Consider the following 24,601-nt stretch of genomic DNA (forward strand, 5'->3'; position numbering starts at 1 on the left):
ACTCATTACTCGCATGCCACAGTAGGAATATCCTGCTGTTGGATTAGTTCACGGATTCACCGTCGATGTTATATGTAAGGGCAGCACTTGACGGTCAACTGATTTCGCTGTACTATATATAGAGGACGCCGATGAAGTGCAAGTATTAATGTTTACAAACAAACCACTTCAACATACTTTCTTGTTGATTTAGATCACCGTTTAGCGTTTCTTAACCGAATGACGCGATTGATTGAACTTACCAAATCTACTCACAGCCTGTCTTTTGTAAATGGTCAATCGAAGAACTTTTTGACGCGAAAGAAATCCTGTTGTTGTCACACTAATTACAAAAACGAACCGAATCTCAAGATTCAATGTATTTGTAATCTGTATGTATCAGTAAGTGCTTGATTGATATCATCAGGCACAATGGCTAAGCTGAGCTAAGTGTCAAAGTTATTGTGTTGCTTCTATTCTTCTAAATCCATCCATTTGATTAATGTAGGGTAGTAGGCATACTGACAGTGACACTTCCGGCGTTATTCTTAATCCATCAAATGGTGTGCTTCTTTATTTTAGGAAACAGTAGATGAATCTAGAAATTAGAAACATACGGCCATGGCTTCTGTTTGTGGTAATTTACATCTGTGGACTGTGAAATATAATACTTTCATTGCAGGTAAGGATCGAATGTAGGGCCTATAGTATTTTCCAATCTATAATTACTACATTTACGTAAGTTCAGGACGTATGAGGAATTTTTCTTAAAATTTCTCTTTTTCTTAGATGGTGAAATAGGATGCCACAGTTACCATGATAAAGTAGAACAAGGTTTGTTGATGATTTATTGTCCAATGACCTCTTGCTCTTGCAAAATATCCTGGGCCCAGTTCCACAGTTGTGAGTTAAATCTGAGTTGAAATCAATTGATTTTCATTGTTTTAACTCTATAAAGTCAAATTTAACTCAGAACTTGGGAACTGGATCCTGCAATTGAAATCCTGGCCCTACCATTATTAAATAGGCCCTAGGCCTAAATGATAATGTGGAATTTCTCTTCTATAGTTTTGCCCCGTGAACATCCGTATGATGAAGAAAGGAAGCAACTGGAAGAAGGTGAGATAATAAATAATTTAGTAGGCTTTCATGTAGTAAAAGTCTGCCTTCTTTCAAACCACTTTTATTCCGGGCTTTTATTCACAAGTTCATCATTGTAGAATATTGATATCAACAATGTATGGATTTCTTCTTCCAGCTCAAGGCATTTCATGGATTCCAAAAAACAAAAGACCAGAAAAATTACGCGATACCCTTAAAGAGGCAGAGGTGTGTACATAAAACTCCGAATTTAGCTTCCTATGATTTCTAATTTCTAAGTTAATTGAAAAGTCTATCTACCAATTGTATCCTTTTGTAGGATTTACTGCAAATACACAAATGTATCCATATTCGTTGGAGGACAAGGAGATATGTTCAGGTAGAAACCCTTTAAATTTTAAGGGCATTAAAGGGATTGAACCCTAACCATTGAATAACCTTTTGATGTCTTAACTACTTCAGATAGACCAAGACTAAAGAAACTTAAGAACAAAAGTTATGACAACTGTTTGTTGAATTTATATTGTAGGTGAAACAACTATACTAAACAAACTTCACTTATTTTCAGCTGATACTGAACAATGGTATATTGATAGTGTATATTCTTGCTGGACACTCTGGTGATGTAGAACGTATATTTATAGATAGATCTCTTATTGGTAAAATCAGTACCGATATCATTAATGATGGTATGTACCGATTCTAACTTAACATTTATTGAGAAGCTTCAAAATCAACAATGTTTGACTTTCTAGTTTCCTGCATTAGGATTGAAAAGTTTAATTCAAAGAGATGCTGTTTATATTTCTATTTTTCAGCGATTTTCACTGATAATTTTATGGCTTTCACTTACTGTGATAAATCGAAACTAGAATTTGTTCAGTTCAACAAGAAACTGCCATCGGGCCAGGCTATCAAAAAATTAGAAAAACTCTCAATTTTTTACCCAAAGGTACTGCATTTTTATCTATATTCCATTTCACCAAATTTCGTTCTGCTTGTGAAATTAAATTCTTTCATCTCAAACGTTTTGACATCTTATAGTATAGCCAGTTGGAATTACCAGGTCCAAGCGGAAGAAGACTAGATCGTAGATTGTCGGTGAATTTAAATCAAGATCTGATATTAGTTTGGTGGTCGACGTCGAGCGATGAGGCGTGGCCCTGGTCACCAATGACTAGTGATAGAGAACGTGCTAATCTTACTGTTATAAGTCTCATCAAGTGAGAGTCAAATTTTGACGATACCGTAAACCGTTACACAATCTGTCTTACTGATTGCAAATGAAACTGTATATCTTCCATTTCAGCAATAAGATAGACTTGCTGTGCTATGCCCGGACTGACTGTGATCCCATCTATGCTGGTTTTAGGTGAGTTTGTACAATGAACTTTCTTTTCTTAACAAATACACTGGACTAATTTCAAATTAGTTCTTTTTCTATAGGTTAACTCTGAGTCAAATCTTAACTCAGAACCGAGTCCTGGCAATTGCATGTTTTGTCTGGATTATATCTACCAATATCATAATATCCTCTGTTTTATTACAGCCTTATTCAATCACAACAAATATTTACAATTGAACAAACAGTTGGATCTGGAGGTGAATTATCAATAGATAACTGTATCTATGAAACTGCTCGAAATAAGGTTCGCATTTTCAAAAAGATTCACCATAAACTGTGTACCACTTCATGTATTCATTTTCGTGAATCATCAATCTTCTTTGTAGATTCAAAGGGCTGCAGTAACCACTATACCACTGAAAAGTTAGTTTATCTATTGAAAAATCCTCCTGTCTAATGTGAATCGGTGTAATCCAGATTTTCTATTTAGAGTTCATTACTTTTGAATTTTCAGCCACAGTAATTTCACACTGTCGTAATCAGACAGAAGAAAAACTGATGCTTGGAGGTGAAGATCATTCTCTGGTAAGACAATATCTCTGTTATTGTTTACTGCTGATGATAGAAAAATTCGGATAAGCCCAAATATATGTAGAAACCTGTTGAAAATGCTTGTTTATATTATTATTTATAGATATTGTACGATGATTATAGACGTGTAACACAGATTACTCAGGCTGCAATTGTAAGTAGATATTATGAATTGCCCATTTATCGAGGATTCATGGAAGGCTCATTCCCTTCAGTTTGTTGTAGCTAAGGTTTCTATTGCTCTAATTTTAGTTGCCTCAGTTGATCGTTTGGCACCCTGATGGAGTTCTAGTGTTTGTCGCTAATAATAAAGGCGATATCCAGGTATCTCGACTGTTCTTAGGATTTCAAATTTGCTGTGTACTCATGTGCTGTTTCATATACCGGTACTGTGTATATCAATGTTGATTTATATTAACAAGGTATTTGATGCGGCGTTAGCTCCTTTGATGATTCAACTTGTGGCTGAAACTATTACTCCTTGCAGAGTTCTACGTATGGGACAGAATGTCAGGTAGATAAGAGAAAATTCATTCTAGATAAAAACAAAGTAAAGATTCGGCAGAGATTAAGCGGTTTTATGCATAGGAGCTGGTTTTTTGGCCTCTCCTCCAGCCTGATAATGTCTACAATAATATGACGAATGCTTTGGTATTGTAGAAATGCTGTAGTATTAAAGAGAATGTCATGGTGTAATGTCAGTGTTACACCCAGTGATCAGGTTACTAATGCGTTCGATCCAATGTTGTTGTATTTTGATGGCGGACCAATTGCTACATTTCAACTGTGTACCGGTGTTTACGGACAGCATTCAATCACGGCTTCACACCTAATCAATGAATATATCAGATATAAACAAATCGATGAGGTTCGTCTTTTTGTCTTATGTCATCTTTCTTATGAGTTCCCTCAAGAGGTCATGAATTTTTGCTTTGGGGGAAATCTTACTCTTCTCAACCATACATGTAATGCCAAAAGCAGTGTCATATATGTAAATTTTCCAGGCTATTAACCTATTATGTGGTCTGAATTGGAATCGAGATGGTCAAACATGTTTTTGTTGTTTATCAACAATTATCAATCATCTCCTGAAAAATCCATTAAATGTTGATAGGGAAGGTAAGTGAAGGACATCTTTGGTACTTTTTCCGAATCCTGACAAATGGTACTTATCTAAATCTGATATTCATACTTTCTGACAGCACAACTCGAAGCAGTGTTGGGTGCATTCTATGCCCCTAGTCGACCTTTAGCTGAGGTAACGGTTATTGAGTACCGTGAGGCTGTTATGAAGTTTGCCCGAAGATTCTTCCATCATCTTTTAAGGTAAGATTATTAATTGACTTGCAGATGGCAAATTATTAATGACCATGGTTACATCTAATTACCTTAACAGAAGTTTGTCATCTTCAGATTTTCCAGATTTGATAAAGCTTTCCTTCTAGCGGTTGACATCGGGGCCAGAGATCTGTTTATGGATATCCACTATTTAGCAAAAGATAAAGGAGAACATGCCTTGGCTGAGGTTGCGCGTAAAAAGGCAGAAGCTATTGAAATGGATCGAAGAGAATCTGGTGAATTGATATCATATGTGTTCATTGTTTCGTTGAAATTTTTCAGTTGTCATATCATTAATACTAGCTGTGTTTATAGATACTGACAGTAGCAGTACTGGTACTGAGGAAAGATCTGATGATGATCAGGATTACGAAGATGATTCCTTCTATGATGAAACTGATTTAGATAAATCTGAGGTATATCATTATGTCTTCATTATAGTACCTGAATTCATAGAATGGCAACATAACAATTTTCACCTTTCAATTTTGAAGCTTTGTGGTAAATAATCATTGTTTCATGTGTTCCCCAAAGTTCATGTTATATGTTTTTGCATATTTACAGAATGATTCTCCACCACAGAGAGTACGCCTTCATAGAGCACCTGCTGCTAATAACCCTACAAATCAAAGGTTTGTTAGTTAACTGTCTTCATTCAAGCCAGGGAACCTCATGCCCTGATGTTTTGTAATTCATATCTTGCAGTGTTTATGATGGTTATGATGCTGATGAATTAGATGAAGACTTAACTAAAGAACTGTACAATGAATACACGCAGGCTCTTTTACAAAATCAAGAACCAAACGACCAGGTAAAATTCTGTCTGGCGATTTTTGAGAATTCAAAACTATTGTAATAATTTTTGGAGAAACACAAAATGGACCAGAAACGATTTTCAAGTACATATACATGTTAATTTCAGTTGGGTGATACATCAGCAAGTAGAGTGAAAGTCATACATTTTGGATTAGTCTGATGGTGCATACTCCTCTCATTTGCACGATGGAAACAGTCTTCAGTCAACAGCTTTTTATCCGTCCATTCACATATTATAGATTTATACATGATCTTTTTATCAAATAAATACAAATTTACCACTGGAACTATAGTATTGCTTTACTACTATTCTCAACTCGACTGAGTTCTCTGGAATTTGTTGTGGTGTTACAGGCCCATCCATAGGGGGTTCGAGGGGTTCAGATGAACCCTCCTTTGGTGAAAGTGCCCTTTATCAATTGTTTGACGTCTTAAAATTTTCATCCCCTAAGTAGAAAGGGCACATGTAGTCATCCCTGTCAATCACAAACATAGGAAAGGGCACATTTTTACAGGACAAGGCAGATAATTTCAAAGAAAAAGGGCACATTCAGTCGTCCACCAATAACGAAAAAACAAGAAAAGGCACTTTTAATAGTGTTTATCAATCCCAAAAGTAGGAAAAGTACATATTTTAAGACCAGATGCATATTTTTCAACAAAAGGTTCACCATTCTTCAGGATTTCATCTTTATTGCCTGGAAACTACATCTCAATGCAGTAAATTTCCTAGAAAGCACTTTGCATCAGGATTTCTTATTGCTTGGAAATTGAAACAAAAAGCAGTAAATTTTCAAAACTTTCTTGGGGAGGACCCCCTTGTTTTTCGTGGATAATGCCCTTTTTCATAAGTTGTGTTACAGTAGTCCCTGGATCCGCCTCTGGACCAGATTGCAGGAAATTGATCTAGAAACAGGTAAAATATCAAAATTTCATCGCCACCACCATCTTGGGTGCCTTTTTTAGTGACATCGCCACTCCCAAGTAGAACCCCCTAAATAAATCCTGTGTACGGGCCTGTGTTAGAGGTACTTGAAACCAAACTTTCAAAAGTGATAACTACTGTAACTCGAGATATAGAAAATTTATTTCGCAATAAACCGCTGAAGTGCATCATTTCATGATGGATAAACAAATTCCCTTGTAGAAAAATTATACTGTATTATCAAACAATGTTTCCCAGCACCAAGGCTGCCTTAGTTAACCCATTTGTCACAACAACGGCAAGATAGGATATTTTCACTAGTCTACTGTTTTCCACTGTGACCCTTTAGAGATATTTATAGTTTCATAAAGTCATATGGACAGTTAGATACATATACCGGTAGATCAATCTAACAGTATTCATAGATAACAAAGCAGAGTTTGAATCTCAAATGGTTTGAAATTAAGTTTTATGGATCCATCAGTTCTCAAGAGACATTTACTATCTTCAAGAGGTTCTTCCATCCCATTGCTCCTATAAAATCAAATAAGTATACATGTACTTACAAATAGGTATCCAAAAAGAATTAAATCGCAGTTAGTTCAAAGTATTGAACTATAACTTACAGGATAGCCCTTTTCAAAGAAACACGTGTTGTCAATGTAAGTGAAGTCCTGGAACCAAATGCTTCATAGAATCGCAATACCAATACATTATTGCAGTCTTCACTCTGTTCAAAGGAAAATCGAATTGGATATGTCAAATCACTGCATCAAATAGATAATTATCAAGTTTACAGGGAATTACCTTTTTGATAGTTTCAAGAATGACAGCTGGCGTGTCTAGTTGGAAGAATGAGAAACTACTTATTGGTACAGACTCCATTTTACTGATGGAATGTAGACGTAATGGAAAGTTCATATTGTAAGCTTGTTGAATTACACCAGCATCCTGAAAGGTTCCAGTGTGTGGCATCAGAGCATACGCAAAGCGGTGGACACCCATATCTGCTTTATCATCAGGCGCTTTAGGTGATCTAAGTCTACAATTTATATTTGAATGATTAAAGACTTGATTATGATTATGAGGTTTAGTTACTTGAAAGTCCATACTATGTACTTACAGTGAAAGGCGCATGACATTCTTCAGAGTGGAAAAGCCATACTTTGAATCATTTAGAATAGATACACCCCAGTTATATTCTGACAGATCTGCCCAACGATGACTACAAACCTATTATTATGAGCAAAGATATAAAAGACCACAAACTTGAGTGGTCTCAATAAAGTTTTAAATTTTCAGTCAACAATTGAAGAATATCACTTTAATTATTGTATACCTCATACTTGGCCCAATCCCATGATGTATTAAAATGTGTTGGTCGCTGAAAATGGCCACTTTGAATTTCATATGTAGCTTGCATGCTGCATACATTCACTGGAAACTCAACCTTCAAGAATTTTCTGTTCTCATACCAATGCACCTATAAACATTAAGTAAAAGATTGAAATATGAGAAAAATTGAGGCTAATTGGAACGGTCATTTTTCCTTGATCATTCGTTTTACCTCAGTGTCAAATCTTAAATATGGAGATCCCGCATCTAAACTAATCACTTGCTTGATGTAACTTTGATCACTTATCTTCACAGAGACTTCTACACTCGCACGAAGAGGACCTTCATCAAGTATCTTAGTTAACTGTATTGGATGTTCCACTGGTTTTCTAGAAGATCAAATTTTATCAAAACCCCTTCTCCAATTATCTTGGATTTTGCTATTTGGAAATTTATATTCCATTCTCGAAACACAGAATATATAGACGTACATACCTTGTTTCGAGGTGATAATCCATCACATCCCATGCATCCCAATACAAAGGCCGGTCATCGAAAATCACAAACTGATTGCCATAACAATCATCAGCAATAGCATTCCTGAAACCCGAACATACAGCTTCCAGTAAATCGACATACTAGTTATTTGAACAGAATATTCTATAAAAAGATTTTTAACAACTCTGACTTACTTTCCAGACTTATTATGAATCAATTTCACAATTCGCCCCAATGAATCAATATAAGCAGTTATACAGCAGTTCTTCAGAAAATGATATTCATGATCCTGAAGGAACAAAATAGCAAATGGTCTAGCATTCCATTTTTGAAAATGTATCCCAAAATAGCTAAACATGAGGCTGTCTGAACATAATGAGGCTGTCTGTACATATAGGCCTATGGTCTTCTTTGATGGTAAATAATGATGTGATATGATATATGTTTTATACCCGAGTGATTCCAACTTTGGCAGGTCCATTTATAGAATCTCTATCCAGATCTATACTATAACCATAGCTAGGAACATTGACCATGACTAGAACAGAAGAAACATTTTATCAGAATTATTTCCATTTACTGGTATTAAACTGAATATGGCTAATGAAAGATGAAGGTGGTGCCCTTAACTCACTTAATGTATTTCCATATGCATCAGTTTGTGAAGTATCGTCTTTGATTTTCTTCCGTGCGGGAGAATTAACAGTGTTATTCATAGATAGAGAGATTACTTCATTTCGCGACCAACCAACTGTGTTTATTACTGCTGTGACATCATCACTGCCCACCTACAATAGGTTTTGCGATGAATAATTCTAAATGCATAATGAGTGAAGACTATAGATAAAGGATATTGCCCTGTTACATACCTCCAATGGAAAAATTGTTTTCAATGAATCACCAATAAGTCTTTTACCAGTTGTTTCAATTTCTGAATATTAAAGAAAATGGTTTTATTGGTCATAACTAAACCATTACCATCAAAACTAATACTTCAAAGTACTAATTATTGAGCTTATAGTGACCAAAAAGCAGTTAAACCAAAAATAAATCACATTTACTGTAGGCTACCTTTATAGTAAGTGGCTGCATCTTTATAAACCTGCAACAAAACAGTATCTGATCAGCCAAGTCAAAAGGACAAACACTCATCCCTCAAACAATGAATCTGTAGCTAAAGCTATTCATCAGTGCATACAATATGTACTGGTATGCTCATCAGAGACTGGAAGAACTAACCTCTTGTATCGAGGATCCTGGAAGTACATCATGAAACTGATTCAGCATCAACAATTGCCAGAGATGTTGTAAATCCTCAGATGGATAAACATTTCCCTGATTTCTACTAATGGCCAATGATGCCAAGAATTCTATATCATGTAACAGTACTTCACATTTTCTATTTTTCTCCTTTGTCTGAAAGGAATCAACAGATGCTATCCGAAAGAAGTACCAGTAAATCGAACCTTAAGAGAAATATATCACTAATACAGACCTTAGCTTGAGTTGTGTAAGTGCCATTGTGCAGCTCTAAATACAATTCACCAACCCATCGATTTAAATTGTCTGCTTCATTAGCCTCAACAGCATGGAAATAATCATCTGGAGAACTCATCTGAACAATCGGACAACCATCGACATTAGCCACCCGTTTCAATTTCTCTAACATCTCTTCCCTGTTCAAACCAATTAAGAATTTGTATTCAGGGAAAAGTTCAAATATGCCTGGTGCCAACTTGCCAGGCTAACTTACGTAGGTCCCTGTCCACCATCTCCATATCCAAACAAAAACAACGAATGATTTGACCTTCCTTTGTCTTCGAAGTTATTGACAGTTTTCAGCAACTAAAACCAAAACATTAGTGGCTACAGCAAATATTCAAATGCTTACAAACCCTGATTTCATAGTATTTTCAGGTAAATCTTTGGAATAATTACCTCATCAATATTGCCCATCATATTGTATGATTCTCCTGGAGGAAAATGTGCTATAACTTCACTTCCATCAATACCTTCCCAATGGAATGTGTGATGCTTGAAAATACATAATAAATATATCAGTGTCCAATTCCATACATAGGGATTAGTAACGTTTAAGAATCTCTCAGATAACATCCTTCTTATGCATAGATTTTGAAATGGGGAAATGTACTTATTGATACACATTCATCAACAATTTCATATACATAACTGATCAGTACTAAATAATAATCATAACTTACAGGGAACTTATTGACGAGATTCCAACTGAGCTTCTGTGTAACAAATCGCTTAATTCCAACGTGGTTCAAAATTTGCGGTAATTGAGCTGAATAACCAAATGTATCCGGTAACCAGAACTAAAACAACCATAAACTGACCATTGAAAATATTGGTAATCATGAATTATAATAAAGAAACAACTAAAGATGATTCGTCTACCTCTTGGCATTTGATGTTGAATTCTTGTAAGAAAAATCTTTGTCCATAAAGAAACTGTCTAATGAATGATTCACCACTAGGCAGATTGCCATCCATTTCAACCCAGGCTCCGCCCACTGGTATAAAACGTCCTTCCTTAACATAGTGTTTTATCTGATTGTACAATTCAGGATAATGTTTCTTTACCCAGTCGTACTGCTGTGCCTTTAAAAAATCCAAATATACATTCAATTCAAACCGCAATGAAATTATATGGTTATGTTACAATGGTCACCAGTACCAAATTACCAAGATAAAACCTTTTCATAGGATTAAATGGTCTATATTTGCAAATCTTTCACTAAGTATTTTTGCCAACTCTAACCCCGGCTTTACCGAGTGAGTCAACTGTGAATAACTTAATGTTATCTGCATAGTTTTTTGTGTAGTACCTGGGAACAAACAAATGTAAAATCTGGATAAGTTTGCATAAGTCGTATCGTTGAAGCCCAACTTCGAGCACATTTCCGAATAGTTTCAGGATAGGACCATAACCATGCTGTGTGTATTCACAAAATCAAAGTGTAGAGAAAAAATAAAATAGGCTAAATAAAATAAGACTGGGATCAAGTTGAAGTAAACACTTGATGGGTATAGTTAAAAATCCCAGAATGTTTTAGGTTGCACTCACCTGAATCTATATGACAGTGACCCATTGCATGAACGAGATGTTGACTGTCACCATTTTTCATAGCGAAAAATTTCTTTGCAATTTCTGATGCATCTCTGTATGACATTTTATCATCTAACTTTATTGTATTCACAACATCGTGTACTGTGTACAGAGCTTGAAAACTCCGGTTACTGTCCTCAGGAAGATGCTTCAGAGAAAATAAATACATATTTCAACATTCATCTATTTATGAAGGGCCAATCATTAAGCGTATAATCAAATACCAGTACCAGCATGGGTGGTTGAAATTTTTCATTTTTTCTTTGGTCTATATTATATGACTGAACTGACCTTAGCTAATCCGATCAGCATTTCAATGTCAATCAGCAGACCATATACATCACGGTCAAATGTTCGAATTTCAACGACTGAGAGCGAGAAGGATTTTTTCAGATCCGGAGGATTGATCATTCCATTGTTTCCAACACCAAACAGACCATTACAAGCCATTTCAACATAAACTTCTTGACTAGAAAGAAGCACCAGGTAAATGATCATTATCGTTAACCTAGCAGTGGAAGTATTAAGAATTAGACCACATGCAAAAAACCAACCTGAACTCATGTGGTTGTAGGTCCTTAGAAATTATGAAATCTTCCTTATTTATGTTTCCGCTCAAACCCTACAATAACCAATGGTAGTTCAAAGCAATCTACATGAATTAAGAATTGAATAAGACTGGATTGTTCATATCTTTAAGGCAGTTCCATCTTTACTCCAAATCATGGCTTCACTTTCACTATTCCAAACAAAATGCACCTCTTTGTTCAGCCAATTTTTTGGAACATCAAATGTGATATGGAACCAATGTGTTGACCATCTGTTATGTCAAAAATTGGCAATACTAATTTTTCAGTTTGGCCTTGGTCAAATAATCAATGGGCTAGTCTTGTTCATAGACCATTAACAATACAGTTCTAATGATTAAATCAGTTAACCACAGCTATGGTTAACCAATTAACATCATCTTGCTTGTTAAGCATTGACTAGCCTGTAATCTATGGATGACTTACGAAGGGCCAAAGTTCTGTCCAACCTGGGCTTGTTTATAAACTGCATTTTTAGCTGAAGTAAATGGTATTCTGTCGGGTGCAGCATAATGTTCAATGGATATTGTAGTTTCTGTCTGTGGGTACAATCTGAAATCAAAATTAAGCACAATTATGATTAAATCTAGCTCTTCATAGAAGTCTATTAATATCAATCAAGAGCTGTTGATAGCTACCTTCCTCTCAAGTTGACATCAGTAAAGTAAGTGTCTGATATGAACTTTTCTGCATTTTCAAGTATCGTGCGACGGTTTTTGATGACATATCGCTCCATAATTTCTGGTCTGCAATAGGCTTAGGAGGCTTTTGTCCTATAATAAAATCTAGAACTTCAAGTAGGCTTAATCTAATATCCACTTATTTAAACAAAATTGCATTTGTTTTGAGCAGCTAATATGCATCAATACTTATTTGATGCTTTGATCCAAACCCTGCATTGGAAACTGCACTGAAAGGTAGGCTCATTAGTCAATACAGATAGAGTACTAGAGATGCCTAACCGACTCTCTAGGAGTCTTGTGCCATTTTGATTATGTGTTAATACAATAACGGGGAAAACTACTGCAGCAAACCTCAAACTGACTGGAGTCCAACAAGTGAGGAGATACCAAATGTTTGTAAAATGACCTTAACAGTTGGTACCACTCCTCCTGCACTACTTTTAGTACTGAGTTTTGTAAATTGTAGTGAATACTTTCACTTTCGGTCTTTCGTTTTGTTTGCGGGCCCTAAAGTCTATTACTATTATTAGTGAGGTTTATTTTTGCTTTTTTGCCTTTTGCCACAGGCTGACGCACCGTATGCGTATACGTCTCTAATTCCTCGAGTATGACACCCACTAAATGTACCTTTCTGAGTTATTCGGAGTGAAATATCCGAATCCGTTCTGAATACGTGTACTAGCAGTACCGTTGTTGGCTGGCACAACCTGTCAAATCCCAGAGTGTTTACCAGTTTATGATAATAACGATAGACGGCGGTGCATGACGAATAACGTCTCGGGTAATTGCGGGTATTGCCCCGCCATCGACATCGTTAATTTGGGCGAAATATCTTTAATTTTCTTTACTGGATGGTAATTCCTGGTCATGGCTTATTGGTTTTGGAGTTCGTTTTTGTATTACACTACTCCGACTGGAGTAATCATTTACTCCAAGCTCCGACAGACATCACCATCTGTCTCGGCGATGTATCCAAACAGTGGGTACCGAGGAGCGCGCAGTATCCAAACATTATGTAGGTAGTTTGCTCTATCATGCTGGCTCCATCTTGCGGCGATGACGAATGTTATGAATGAATAAATGACAGATGCTGTTTTAATTCCCTGCAAAATGTTGCTGAATCCGGTAATTTAAGCTTGCACAATATAAAATGAGTTTATCTTCTTGTTCATTGATACTTCACAAAAGATGGGATGGGGTCTGAAGGTCTGGCTCTCATCAGTAGCCTAAACTAGGCCCTCCACCATTCTCCTCCAATCCAGTCTGAGTCAACCATCTATCTTTTTAGTATCTAGTATGACAATGTCATTATAACCAGCGATCTGAAATGAAAATCCCGATTGGCCTTCATATTTTGTTATATGTCTCATATAGTTAGTTGACCTGATCGGTGTTCACAGGTTTCATTATTGGTTTTTATGGCCCTAAAAATGTTGTTGACAGAATTTTAATAATAATGAAACTGAAATGAATTGAAAGGAAAAGTTTTCTTTTTAATTATGGATCATATTACAGTGAATTTTACCAAAAGAAAGATATGCTGTGGACCAGTCAGTGCTTATTTGTGTAGCCTAGATGAAGCAGTGGAGGGAGTAGTGACTTAAATAGCAAAATTAATTAACAATGATAATTTTTTTGATAGCTTAGCCTAGTTAACAGTTTTAGAAAAAAACACTCTTTGTAGATTTGATATGTTTGGGTTGATACTTTTCAACAGGTCAGCAGAAAGTAGACTGTAAGATAATCAGTGTGAATCACTGCTAATTAAAAACATTGCTTTCACTTGAAAAGTCTACACGGTTGATTAGAAACACCTCATAGGATACTGATGAGTAATACATAAACACAAACTTCAAACGATGATAGGCCTAAGAAGTTTAAAACATGTCGATTTATTTTCAGTAAAAACGGCAGGAAGAATGTTTCACAAGACATTTCGGTGGTGTTTTCGGGGTAGTAAGACCCCGGAAATAACACTAGGAGTTGAAAATGGTGGGCTGACCTTGCAACCAATGGCGCTGGAAATACCTATGCCCAGCGACCTTGAAGAGGTGAACTCAAAGTTTGCTGAGTTGGTGGTAAGTCCGAAAAACAATTTACTGGTAGTTCGATTATTCATTTAAATCTTTACACCATGCAAGGTTTCATCTAATTGGCTTTGAATAAATTGGTAATAATCTTCCCAATATATTTACCTTCTAGAATATCTGATATTTTATAAGAATTTTCAAGGTATCAAGTTTGATGTAGGTCCATTATATGCAACTTACTTATTTAACGCTTAAGAGGTGGCCTTGGTCTTGGTCCCTTCATCCACGACAGGATTAAATTCATTCTATAATATTTATACAAAGATTACTTGAATAATGATTATTCATTTCAGGATGAATTAGATTTGGACAGACCTCACCGCGAGGCTATGTTCAGTTTACCACCTGAGAAGAAATGGCAAATATATTGCAGTAAGAAAAAGGTATCAATTGTTTAACAAACTGTCTTGCATCTATTAAAAACCTGCTACTGGATGATGTCAATAAAACAATATAATTCAACTGTTTAGGAACAGGAAGATCCAAGCTCAACAAGTTGGCCTGATTATTATATCGACAGGGTTGGTCAAATGGCAACTGTAAGTAGGCCTAGTAGTCTTTTCTGCAGAGACTATTTAGGGGGAGACTTTGAATTCCACATGAGATATTTATGAAAATGTAAAGTTCTGCATAAATTCGTTACAAAATATTTGGAAGGGAAATTAATATTGAAAGTTTGTGAGTGTCCATGTCCATTGTATCTATCCTCAGATTCATCTCATTGTATTTTCAGATATTTGTCCCATATGATGAGGATGAAATAAATGCTAGAGCTAAACAAATGGATAACTTAAAGACAGCTTTACGTACTCAACCAATCAGGTATATATGTATATTCGATACATCAAAAAGTGTAGAACAGCCCAATGATGTAATCTGTATATCTTGATTGATGATGTTTTTTTTTCAGATTTGTCACTAGGTTTATAGAGTTGAATGGTTTACAATGTTTATTGGACTTCCTCAGTAATATGGACAATGTTATAGCTGATAGTGCTATACATCCATCAGCTATTGGCTGTATCAAAGCACTGCTTAACAATTCGGTAAGTTTATAGTCCATGCCAGAAAATCCATAGCTGTATCTCTAGAAAGATATCTAGCTGTGACATCATTCAATATTGTTTAGGCGTGGAAACTCTGATTGATTATGTCATAGGCAGGCTTTATAGAGGGAGCTATCTTTTCTGCAAGGGTCGATATTTGATTCTAATATGTGAAAAACGTGAATTTTGTTTCTACCTTAATTGAACCTAAATTATAGCAATCTATCAGCTGCACACTACACACCATATATATTTACCAGTATAGGCCTATATATAAGATAACATATATGTAAACATGTTATTTATTTTTGCAAAAAAATGGTCAACTATTTGTATAAGAATGAGTATTTAGAAAACCGTATAGAACCGGTAGCATCAAAAATAGCATTATGATATATTTTACATTTAAGCATGGTCGCGCGCATGTACTCGCACATCCCGCCTGTATCAATACAATTGCACAAAGTCTTAAAACTGAGAATGTTCGCACAAAAATAGCAGTGCTCGAAATTCTGGGAGCTGTGTGTCTCGTGCCAGGCGGACATCGGAAGGTCCTGGAATCGATGGTGCACTTCAAGAAGTTCTCCGGAGAAAGAACAAGATTTCAGACTTTGATTATCGATCTTGACCGGCCGGTGGCTGATTATCAAGAAGAATTAGCCTTGAAAACAACAATCATTTCATTCATAAACGCTGCATTGAAATATGGTCCAGGCCAGGTATGATATAATTTCATGATTTGTTGAAATATAGAATTTCATTTCATAAAAGGTTTCGTTGCTATATACAGTTGTATTCCATTACAGGACCATCTTGAATTCAGAATGCATTTGAGATACGAGTTTCTGATGTTAGGAATAATGCCTGTGATAGACAAATTACGCGAATATGACAACGAAACATTAACAAGGTAAGATGAATGAATTGTGCTATATTCTACTGTAGAAATGGGAAATGGGGTTAATGTTGATTTATTTTCAACTTACCTGCAATGTAAAGGTTCATTAAAAACTCATCATACAGAATACGGTTGACTACTTCTTAGTCATCTCTGTCACTTTCCTTTCCACTCTGTTTTTCAGACATTTAGATTTCTTCGAAATGGTTCGAAATGAAGATGAAAAAGAGATTGCTAAGAGATACGATGTGGTGAGAATATTTGCATGGCGCGATATTTATTGAAGTATTGTTAATATTGCAAAGAACTGCTTTTAGAAATGCTTCCATATATTTTCAGACACACATTGATTCTAAAAGTGCTACACATATGTTGGATATTTTGAAGAAAAAGTTAGCGCATACACTGGCTTATCCACATTTACTATCGGTTCTTTTTCACCTATTAGAATTACCGAGTGAGTAGACGAACTAAGATCTTGATAATTCATTCAAGTCGAGCGAAGTTCTAGATTTGATTGAATCTTATTGGTTTCGATAATGATTTTCAGATAATGGAAATAATATGTCTCAATACTGGCAGTTAGTCGACCGCATGGTACAACAGGTTGCTATTCAGTTGAAGGATGGTTCAGATCCCGATGATTCACCGCTGGAAATTAACGTTCTTAAAATCGTCAAACAGTTAGTACAATTTTATTTGCTTAACTCATTGTCAGATTGATATATGTATTTTTGTCCAAGTTGGTGGTCGCAGGGAGTTTTTAACATTCAGTTAATATCTATTTGTAGATTGGCTAGTGAAAACGAGATTAAAGCAATACAACATCAGTTACGACAACAACAGAAAGACAACGACGAACTCACTTCAAAACTTTCAAAGAAAGAACATGAATGTGAAGTCAAAACGCAAGAAATGGTAGGAGTCGGGTGTAAAACAAGCAAATACTGTTAATCTTGCTATTAAAAACATATTATTGTTAGCTATTTACTTATAGGACGAGTTAATGGAAATGGTAAACAGATTAAAGACTAAATATGAACAGGAGGCATGCAATCACGGAGATACTAAAGCAAAGTTGGAGCAAACGATGAGACAGCTTGAAGAATTAGCGAAATTGGTAAGCTTGGTTTTCATTCAAATGAATTGTATTCATTGTTAATGGAGTTGATACTTAGAAATATATAAAGAGGGTTGTAGTCTATAAACCTAATCTTTTATTATCAAATAGATTGATGCAGAAAGGGCTGAACGTTCAAAACTTGAACATATGATTAAAACCGGAAGTTTACCGGATGATGCGAAGGCTGGAATTACATCCGCTGCTTCATCGCTCGCCGCTCAGTTAAAGAAAGCCGCTGAAAATCGACCCAAAGTCGCTACGCCTCCACCTCCACCACCAGCGCCACCTGTACCTAAAATAGGTGGACCACCTGCACCTCCACCACCTCCCGGTTAGTAGTATTGCCTCATCACTACGGATGTAAGACCGTTTTCTGTAGATCTATAGTTTTCGATTACTGGTTAATTTTAGGACCACCTGCTCCTGGATTACCATCACTTCATGCCGTTAAGAAAAATATCCCCAAGTCAGGTGCTCCGCTGAAATCATTTAACTGGGTCAAACTTGCTGAGGTAAGTAGCGCTTAATGATCAGATGGAAATCACCCAGAAAATACTGTTGACTCTAAATAGAATGTTCTCTATTCATCTAATACTAATTTGTATGAATATTTCATACAGAACAAGATAAAAGGCACCGTTTGGTCTGATCTGGATGATACAAGGGTAAGAAGATAAATTATCTACTTCTATTAGTACCTGTACGTTTGAAAGGGTCACTCAAATGTAAATAGCTCTGGACCCAGTTCCACAGTTGTGAGTAAGAGTTAACTCTGAGTTAAAGTTAGTTCATTTTCAATGTTTTAACCCAGGGTCAAATCTTAACTCAGGACTGTGGAACTGGACCCTGGTGTTTAATAAGAATTTTACTCAGATGAATTCAATTCCATCTTCATTCAAAACTAAGACTTAGTAGCTAGGGATGAATTCAGTTTAAATTTTTCGTCCGAATTGTAGCTTTTCAGAGCACTTGACCTGGCATCGCTTGAAAAGAATTTCTCTGCGTATCAAAAACCAAACCAGGAAGAAGAAGTCGGCTTCAAATCATCCAAACAGCGAGTGAAAGAATTGTCAGTTATTGATGGTAGACGTGCTCAGAACTGTACGATTACTCTGTCTAAACTGAAGATGACTAATGACGAGATTTCTCGCGCTGTGATGACAATGGATGAGCGAGAGGAACTTCCTAAAGATATGTGCGAGCAGGTCCGTATTATATCTTAGTCGATATTTTATTCAGCATTAATTTTAGTCGATGCATACAGCTGTGTGTTTATGGTATATTTTTTTGTACTTTTAGTTGCTGAAGTTCATTCCGACTCCTGAAGAATCACAGATGTTGAATGAACATGAACATGAGATTGATGAAATGGCTCGAGCTGATAGATTCCTTTACGATATGGCAAAGTAAGTTGAAAAAGGCTCTAAAACTTCAAGGTCTACCGGTATTAAAGATATTTCCCCAGTCCATTAAATCGATTTTCTATTCAGTTTTTTTAATTGCTGTTGAAATTATTTGTTGTTGTTTTTATTCGCTCAGAATTGTGCATTATGAACAGAGATTGAAAGCTTTATATTATAAGAAGAAGTTCTCTGAACGTATGGGTGACGTGAAACCGCGTGTGCAAGGTATGAATTCGGTTACGTCACTTAATTGAATTGAGTATTAAATTTGATTTTCTGTTTCGAGATACATGTAATGAATATCTCTCTATGATCTGGTTATAATTGTCCATGTATTCGTATTATTCGTTTCCAGCTGTTATGAAGGCGACGCAGCAAATTTCGACCAGCAAACGATTGAGGAAACTTCTCGAAATTGTTCTAGCGTTCGGTAATTTCATGAATCGCGGCCAGCGTGGAAACGCTTTCGGTTTTCGTATTTCGAGTTTGCTGAAGATAATTGATACGAAATCAAGTATTGATCGTAAAGTGACTCTTCTTCATTACCTGATTCAGGTCCTCGAGAAAAAGGTATCGAAACGTTGGCTTCTTATTCCCGGATGGGTTTCCTCACCTTAAATCGTTAAGTGTTATTCATTATTCTAATAATTCTTTCATTTGCAGTTTCCAGATATAATGAAGATAAACATCGACATGCCTGATGTTACTTTAGCTTCAAAAGTAGCGTAAGTTAAAGATTATTTCGATGATTTTAGATGAACGCTCAATCTGCTTGACAAAATGGATGAAATGATTAATTTGATATTTTCACCTGTGATAAGAAAATTTCATCTATCAGCATACTGTAACACTTTCACCAGTCTGTTTTAACCAAGAAATATGTGACTTAATGTGTATGTCTCAGTCAAAATTTACTTATCATCTAATATTAGAATCATCTGATATTGTAGGATGACAGATTTGGATGCAGACATAGCTGTTTTGCGTAAGGGTTTAGATGATATCAAAGCTGTAAGTAAATCACGTATTTCATCACAGATATTGTTTATATGTGCGTTACTAATTGACATATATATCTACAGGAGGTGAAATTTTACAAACAGCAGCCTTACACTCGAGGTGATAAATTCATTTCGAGTATGGAGAAATTTGTGATGGTCAGCTCGATCAATTTTAGTGAACTGGAAGAGTCTGTCACTGAAATGAAACAAAAGGTACTAGTTGTCTTTTCAGCTTATTCACTTGCATAAGTTTAAATATTTGAAAGTGATTAATATCTAAATACATTTTATCAGATGACTGATAATATAAGCTTGCTTATCTACTCCTGGTTGACGATCTGAGCTTATAATAGATAGCATCAAACTTGAGTGCTCTTGCCATAAGGTTTTCATAAACTTCTTAAGATAAAGACTTACCTCGATTTCATGAAGGGGTTATTTATACTGTGACCTAATTATATATACTAAGTTTATTACCATGTCTATTTATGCTAAAAGGTAATTTATCCCATATCTTGAAATGAATATATTGTATATACTTAATATTTTGTATATATTTGTTTAGTATGATAAAGTGCTCGGTCTTTACGGAGAAGAATCTAAAATGCAGCCGGATGAATTCTTTGGGATATTCGATCAGTTTTTGTCAATGTTGTACGATTGCAAAAAGGAGAATGAACGCTTCCGTAAAATGGCTGAAGAAGAGGAACGTCGAGCAAAGGTCGAAGCTCAGGTAATAATGAGGTTTACCAAAACAAGCAAGGTATCCAAGTACTACAGGGCTATATTGTCCTGGCGTCTTTCGCAAAGTTGGTTATCCTTTTTTCTTTTGTCATAGTTGAAGGCGGAAAGAGCAAAGAAAATGAATGAAAAGAACAAAACACTAGTTAACGGTTCAGATAAAGGTAAATTAAGAATATTTTATTCGAATAAAATAGATATTCAATTTTATACATATAATGGAGACAACTGGTGGCGTATCTCACAAGTTGCTGATATCACAATTGCTGCTGTAACCGTCATGTTGCAGCTCAACATACTCTAGCCCTAAGAACCTGTAGTAACATTGATGAGCCATGGAAATAAGTGAAACATGATAACCACTTGCCTGGAAATCAGGGAAAAGTCAGGATAATTTCTTTTCTTTAAGAAAGTCAGCTAATTATGTGAAAAAGCTAAAAATTAGGGTAAAGTCTGGAAAATTTGTTGAGATCGCTAGATTGTACATAAAATCAAACATTTTCTGTCTATGTTTTACATATTTGACTGTGTTAATTGGTTGCATTCTTAGCAGATCAAGTCAAGGCAAACAACGTACATTGTCAGGGAATAATTAGGGAAAATTCAACAATTCAGATAAAAGAGGCCACCCTGTGATATATAAGGTATTGATAGCTCTTCACGTTGTGTTAATTGCAGGTGAATTTGATGATTTGATATCGGCTTTGCGAACTGGAGAGGTATTCGGAGAGGAAATATCCAAGTTGAAACGCGGTCGCAGGAGAGGCAGCGCTCAGAATAATGGTTTAGAAAGGGAAAGAGTTGGTAACGTTCGTCCTCAAAGATAGATATACCGCATGAAGAGTGGTCTGATGTGATCAGCAGGCCGCTCTATTCTCTTTTCATTCATCATATTCATCCATGAAGATCATGTGGAATAGTGCTTCAGTTTTCTGTATCTTTCTCAGAAATCATCAAGTTTAACAACGGACTTCATTTTGCAGGCAGCTGCATTTACAGAATTTGCTGATATTTCATTGAATTAGCAAAAGCATTTTGAAGAACTATTATGAATGTTTCATAACCTACTCAATTAGTGTTCAATTTGCAGGGTAGGTTCTTGAAGCCGTGAAGAAGGAAATTAGAGATTTGCAACTGTTTGTTTAATTTTTCTTTTTTTTGTATTGATGAATATTTTTGGGCAGTTGAAAATAGAATACCCTGGATAGATTTGCTTCTATAATCATATAAGCTCTGTTTGTACTGCCCTAGTTCCTATACCATGCATTCAGTACTAGTTTCCAACATACTGTATTTTTTACATGCATACTGTATTTTTTATGACTTGACTATTTCTAGAAAAATAGAGTTGTACATATATGGAGTACATTTAACCTATGTTTGAAAGCTCTTCCTTTTGAATGAAAATGATTTATATTATGTATTTCTCCTCGATAAAAATGAGATTTCATTCATTATTGAAAACATGATGAGATAATGTATCGAGGTCATAGCAATCAAGTGACATCAACTACTGCCCTATACAACGTGTTGTCTAGCCTGTCACTGGCATTCCATAAAGTGCTGAATCAACGAGAAATTACCTCAGACCTAGAAATAAAACACGTTTATAGGTCATCTAAATTATATTATAATAGGAACAATAAAAATTACATAATGAAGGGGTATATTCAATGTAACCTATGATGATGCCAGGGGTTTATTATTGCTCGCGAAATTTGCTTACTTAACAACCTTGAAAGATATCTGACTAATAAATAAATGACCGTGATAAGGCTGGTCAGACACATTGACATTGTTTATGGGGTCTGAAGTATTGATTTTCAAAATATTTCAATTTAAAGTAAATCATACGTATATGAATGAATATAATTTTGAATTTTGCTTGCAGTCTTTTTAACTTCTTCTGATTAAACATTTACCGTTTCTGCTATCTATAATATAGTGAGATAAATAGATGTAAATATACATGGAAACCATGATTATGTTGTGAGAATTAACTATAAATTATTAATCTGTTTTTCAATCAAAAAACGATCATCTGAAAATAGTTGTAGCTTTCATTATTGTAAAGTAATCTGTATCAGAAAACTTGATGTTGAATTTTACACAAACTATTGATGAAGATATGGCTGAGTAGCCTATTTTATGGACACGGTTATTAGGAATCGACCCTACGAAAGATTTTAAGACCATCTTCAGCTAAGACTGAGCAATTTCTTAAACTTTAAGTAACTGTGAAATGACTGTGAAATTCGGATGTTTCCCCAGGATTTCAAGCTAGAAACTAGTATGTTATTGTCTGTAAAACCTACTCCTGCTGTAATATGCTTCGATGTTTTAATGTGATTAAGCCGCATATTCCGAAATTTATCTAAAAAGCATTTTGCATGCGAGATCTCAGACAAAATAATATTCTACATTACTGATATTGATTGAACGACTTTCTAGCTCTCACTGACTATCAACTGACTGTGCCAAAATGGAGTGTAACTACTTGAATACGTTTGATTAAATACCTTTGGTTGAATGAAAATCAATTTTCAATAAATCGGGTCATGGAACCGAAAAAGCTTTACATAATTTGGTCGGTTTCGGATGTTGTAAGATGTATATTAAATGAATAATGGCTTTGTTATGATATATATAAAAACCCGTTAAATATATAGGCGTATGTATTTTTTGCGATTTCACCATTCCCATTGTTTAAGATAATTTTTACTCCTCGTATCATATCATATATCATATCGTATATCATATCATATGTAAGCATAAATCATATAGTATTGTGCACCTATATATTGATAGAAAATAGATGTGTATATTTAATCTCAAACGATCGCGAGCCAGTTGTTGGTTGTTTACCGTCAAAACCACTACATGCACGTACACTGCCTCTTGAACGGTTATCAAAGTTTTGCATATAATGCTATCATCACATTTATCCTGTAAATCTAGTCAATGTCTCGAATCTTTTTTTCTTTTTATTTTTGACATCATCTTCATCTGCCGAGTTTGTGGCATCCAAGGAGAATTAGAATATCCTTATGTTTCGATATAATTGATAGGAGTATATACATGGCAATTGTTGTTCTATGGTTTTTTTTGTTGTTTTAGTTTTTAGTACTGTTATTTTGTAGATTTATCATCAAATGCATTCGTTGAGATTTACACTCAAACCAGTTCTTATTTTGTTCTCGAAAAGCATCGATTTTTTTGTAGTATGATCTCCACACGTTGTAAAGTCCTGTTTCTAGTGCATTCCACTTGTCTTTAGATTGATTTACTGCCGTTTCCGTCATAACTGATAATAACTTAATTCATACAAGACTTGTTTAAACCTTAACCTTGAGGAGTACATGTGTCGGTTTTTTCCATGGTTGAGCATTTCGCATGTAGTCTTCCTTATCTATAAGATTAATTGAGCCGTTTAGTATAAAATCATGTATAGAGAGCAGTACTATTAAAAATGTAAAACCATGGGCAATACTTAAATAACTCTCAAGCGTTAAAATCGTCATTTAAATCTATGTTGATGAATGGGAAAATTGTATGAACAGTTATATAAAAATCTGGTCTAGACATGCTAAAAGAATGAACATGTATAGTGCCTCTGTAGGGAATCGTGCGTGCTGTTAGTTAATCTACAGATGTCTTTTAAGATAATGTTCTATTCGTAAAATTGTTGTCTCATATTGATTATACATATACACGTATATGTATGTATGTATATAGGTAATGTGACAAGCTTTGTAATTTTTAAAGGTGATGTATTTGTGTAATTGACTGTCCGGTGCCCGCAGTTTGTAAAGTGTATAAAAGTAATCGGTAGCTTATTTGTCTCTCATTATAATAAAAGTCAGTTATGATGTTTCATCATAACATTTTACGGTAGTTCCGCATCATTTAATTGTTTTTTCTTTAGTTATGGATAAGAATTTACTGAACCTGTGCCCGTGCTTCAATTT

At 35.2% G+C, this 24,601-nt stretch overlaps 3 protein-coding genes across 7 annotated transcripts; 2 read left to right on the forward strand and 1 right to left on the reverse strand.

The window, feature by feature from the left end:
- The first annotated feature begins 117 nt into the window (after nt 1-117).
- On the forward strand, nt 118-5,457 carry LOC141904728 (WD repeat-containing and planar cell polarity effector protein fritz homolog). Of its 2 annotated transcripts, none has more exons than XM_074793375.1 (24): nt 118-381; nt 562-661; nt 769-813; nt 1,048-1,098; nt 1,238-1,308; nt 1,400-1,459; nt 1,649-1,769; nt 1,899-2,032; nt 2,125-2,303; nt 2,390-2,452; nt 2,630-2,729; nt 2,812-2,848; nt 2,940-3,010; nt 3,120-3,170; nt 3,269-3,340; nt 3,439-3,530; nt 3,677-3,884; nt 4,021-4,135; nt 4,219-4,342; nt 4,430-4,590; nt 4,670-4,770; nt 4,919-4,986; nt 5,060-5,165; nt 5,277-5,457. In XM_074793375.1, the coding sequence occupies exons 2-24, from the start codon at nt 601-603 to the stop codon at nt 5,328-5,330; spliced, it is 2,145 nt and encodes a 714-aa protein (XP_074649476.1). In that variant the 5' UTR covers nt 118-381; nt 562-600; the 3' UTR covers nt 5,331-5,457. The 2 variants fall into 2 exon arrangements, with proteins under 2 accessions (XP_074649476.1, XP_074649482.1); XM_074793381.1 differs by having other exon boundaries at nt 118-371.
- A 643-nt stretch (nt 5,458-6,100) lies between these two features.
- Nucleotides 6,101-13,059, reverse strand: LOC141900540 (alpha-mannosidase 2C1-like). 4 transcript variants are annotated; one of them, XM_074787485.1, is made up of 26 exons: nt 12,908-13,024; nt 12,287-12,421; nt 12,075-12,200; nt 11,755-11,881; nt 11,616-11,683; nt 11,353-11,530; nt 11,020-11,209; nt 10,781-10,887; nt 10,350-10,553; nt 10,151-10,267; nt 9,867-9,962; nt 9,682-9,773; nt 9,424-9,604; nt 9,168-9,344; nt 9,000-9,030; nt 8,798-8,859; nt 8,563-8,716; nt 8,381-8,466; nt 8,123-8,217; nt 7,926-8,030; nt 7,663-7,819; nt 7,435-7,578; nt 7,219-7,328; nt 6,903-7,137; nt 6,722-6,825; nt 6,101-6,629 (listed from the first exon to the last, which is right to left on the reverse strand). In XM_074787485.1, exons 2-26 carry the CDS (start codon nt 12,382-12,384, stop codon nt 6,515-6,517), a joined length of 3,159 nt encoding a protein of 1,052 aa, XP_074643586.1. In that variant the 5' UTR covers nt 12,385-12,421; nt 12,908-13,024; the 3' UTR covers nt 6,101-6,514. The 4 variants fall into 4 exon arrangements, with proteins under 4 accessions (XP_074643586.1, XP_074643576.1, XP_074643597.1 ...); XM_074787475.1 differs by having other exon boundaries at nt 6,102-6,629; nt 12,959-13,059; XM_074787496.1 differs by lacking the exons at nt 11,755-11,881; nt 12,287-12,421; nt 12,908-13,024 and having other exon boundaries at nt 6,102-6,629; nt 11,353-11,525; nt 12,075-12,138.
- A 202-nt stretch (nt 13,060-13,261) lies between these two features.
- Nucleotides 13,262-24,518, forward strand: LOC141898571 (disheveled-associated activator of morphogenesis 1-like). The gene is made up of 26 exons (XM_074784548.1): nt 13,262-13,346; nt 14,234-14,409; nt 14,715-14,804; nt 14,892-14,960; nt 15,155-15,243; nt 15,332-15,467; nt 15,878-16,186; nt 16,274-16,377; nt 16,550-16,616; nt 16,705-16,822; nt 16,916-17,048; nt 17,157-17,283; nt 17,363-17,485; nt 17,597-17,819; nt 17,900-18,000; nt 18,109-18,153; nt 18,445-18,693; nt 18,788-18,894; nt 19,028-19,116; nt 19,247-19,461; nt 19,555-19,616; nt 19,842-19,902; nt 19,974-20,105; nt 20,458-20,625; nt 20,731-20,797; nt 21,312-24,518. Exons 1-26 carry the CDS (start codon nt 13,298-13,300, stop codon nt 21,458-21,460), a joined length of 3,258 nt encoding a protein of 1,085 aa, XP_074640649.1. The 5' UTR covers nt 13,262-13,297; the 3' UTR covers nt 21,461-24,518.
- The last annotated feature ends 83 nt before the right edge of the window (nt 24,519-24,601 follow it).

The sequence above is a fragment of the Tubulanus polymorphus genome, chromosome 1 (assembly GCF_964204645.1).
Source record: "Tubulanus polymorphus chromosome 1, tnTubPoly1.2, whole genome shotgun sequence".
Taxonomy (NCBI): Eukaryota; Metazoa; Nemertea; class Palaeonemertea; order Tubulaniformes; family Tubulanidae; genus Tubulanus; species Tubulanus polymorphus.

What these genes read in the sequence shown, in the direction of transcription:
- LOC141904728 (XM_074793375.1), top strand. Translation starts at nt 601, where the DNA reads ATGGCTTCTGTTTGTGGTAATTTACATCTGTGGACTGTGAAATATAAT. An exon ending in CGTATGGGACAGAATGTCAG is followed by an intron (nt 3,531 to 3,676) that starts GTAGATAAGAGA and finishes TTGGTATTGTAG; the next exon opens with AAATGCTGTAGTATTAAAGA. An exon ending in AATAACCCTACAAATCAAAG is followed by an intron (nt 4,987 to 5,059) that starts GTTTGTTAGTTA and finishes CATATCTTGCAG; the next exon opens with TGTTTATGATGGTTATGATG.
- LOC141900540 (XM_074787485.1), bottom strand. Translation starts at nt 12,384, where the DNA reads ATGGAGCGATATGTCATCAAAAACCGTCGCACGATACTTGAAAATGCA. An exon ending in GGGATTGGGCCAAGTATGAG is followed by an intron (nt 7,329 to 7,434) that starts GTATACAATAAT and finishes TCATAATAATAG; the next exon opens with GTTTGTAGTCATCGTTGGGC. An exon ending in TTCTTGAAACTATCAAAAAG is followed by an intron (nt 6,826 to 6,902) that starts GTAATTCCCTGT and finishes TCCTTTGAACAG; the next exon opens with AGTGAAGACTGCAATAATGT.
- LOC141898571 (XM_074784548.1), top strand. Translation starts at nt 13,298, where the DNA reads ATGTATCCAAACAGTGGGTACCGAGGAGCGCGCAGTATCCAAACATTA. An exon ending in TTGCTAAGAGATACGATGTG is followed by an intron (nt 16,617 to 16,704) that starts GTGAGAATATTT and finishes ATATATTTTCAG; the next exon opens with ACACACATTGATTCTAAAAG. An exon ending in TGCACCTCCACCACCTCCCG is followed by an intron (nt 17,820 to 17,899) that starts GTTAGTAGTATT and finishes GGTTAATTTTAG; the next exon opens with GACCACCTGCTCCTGGATTA.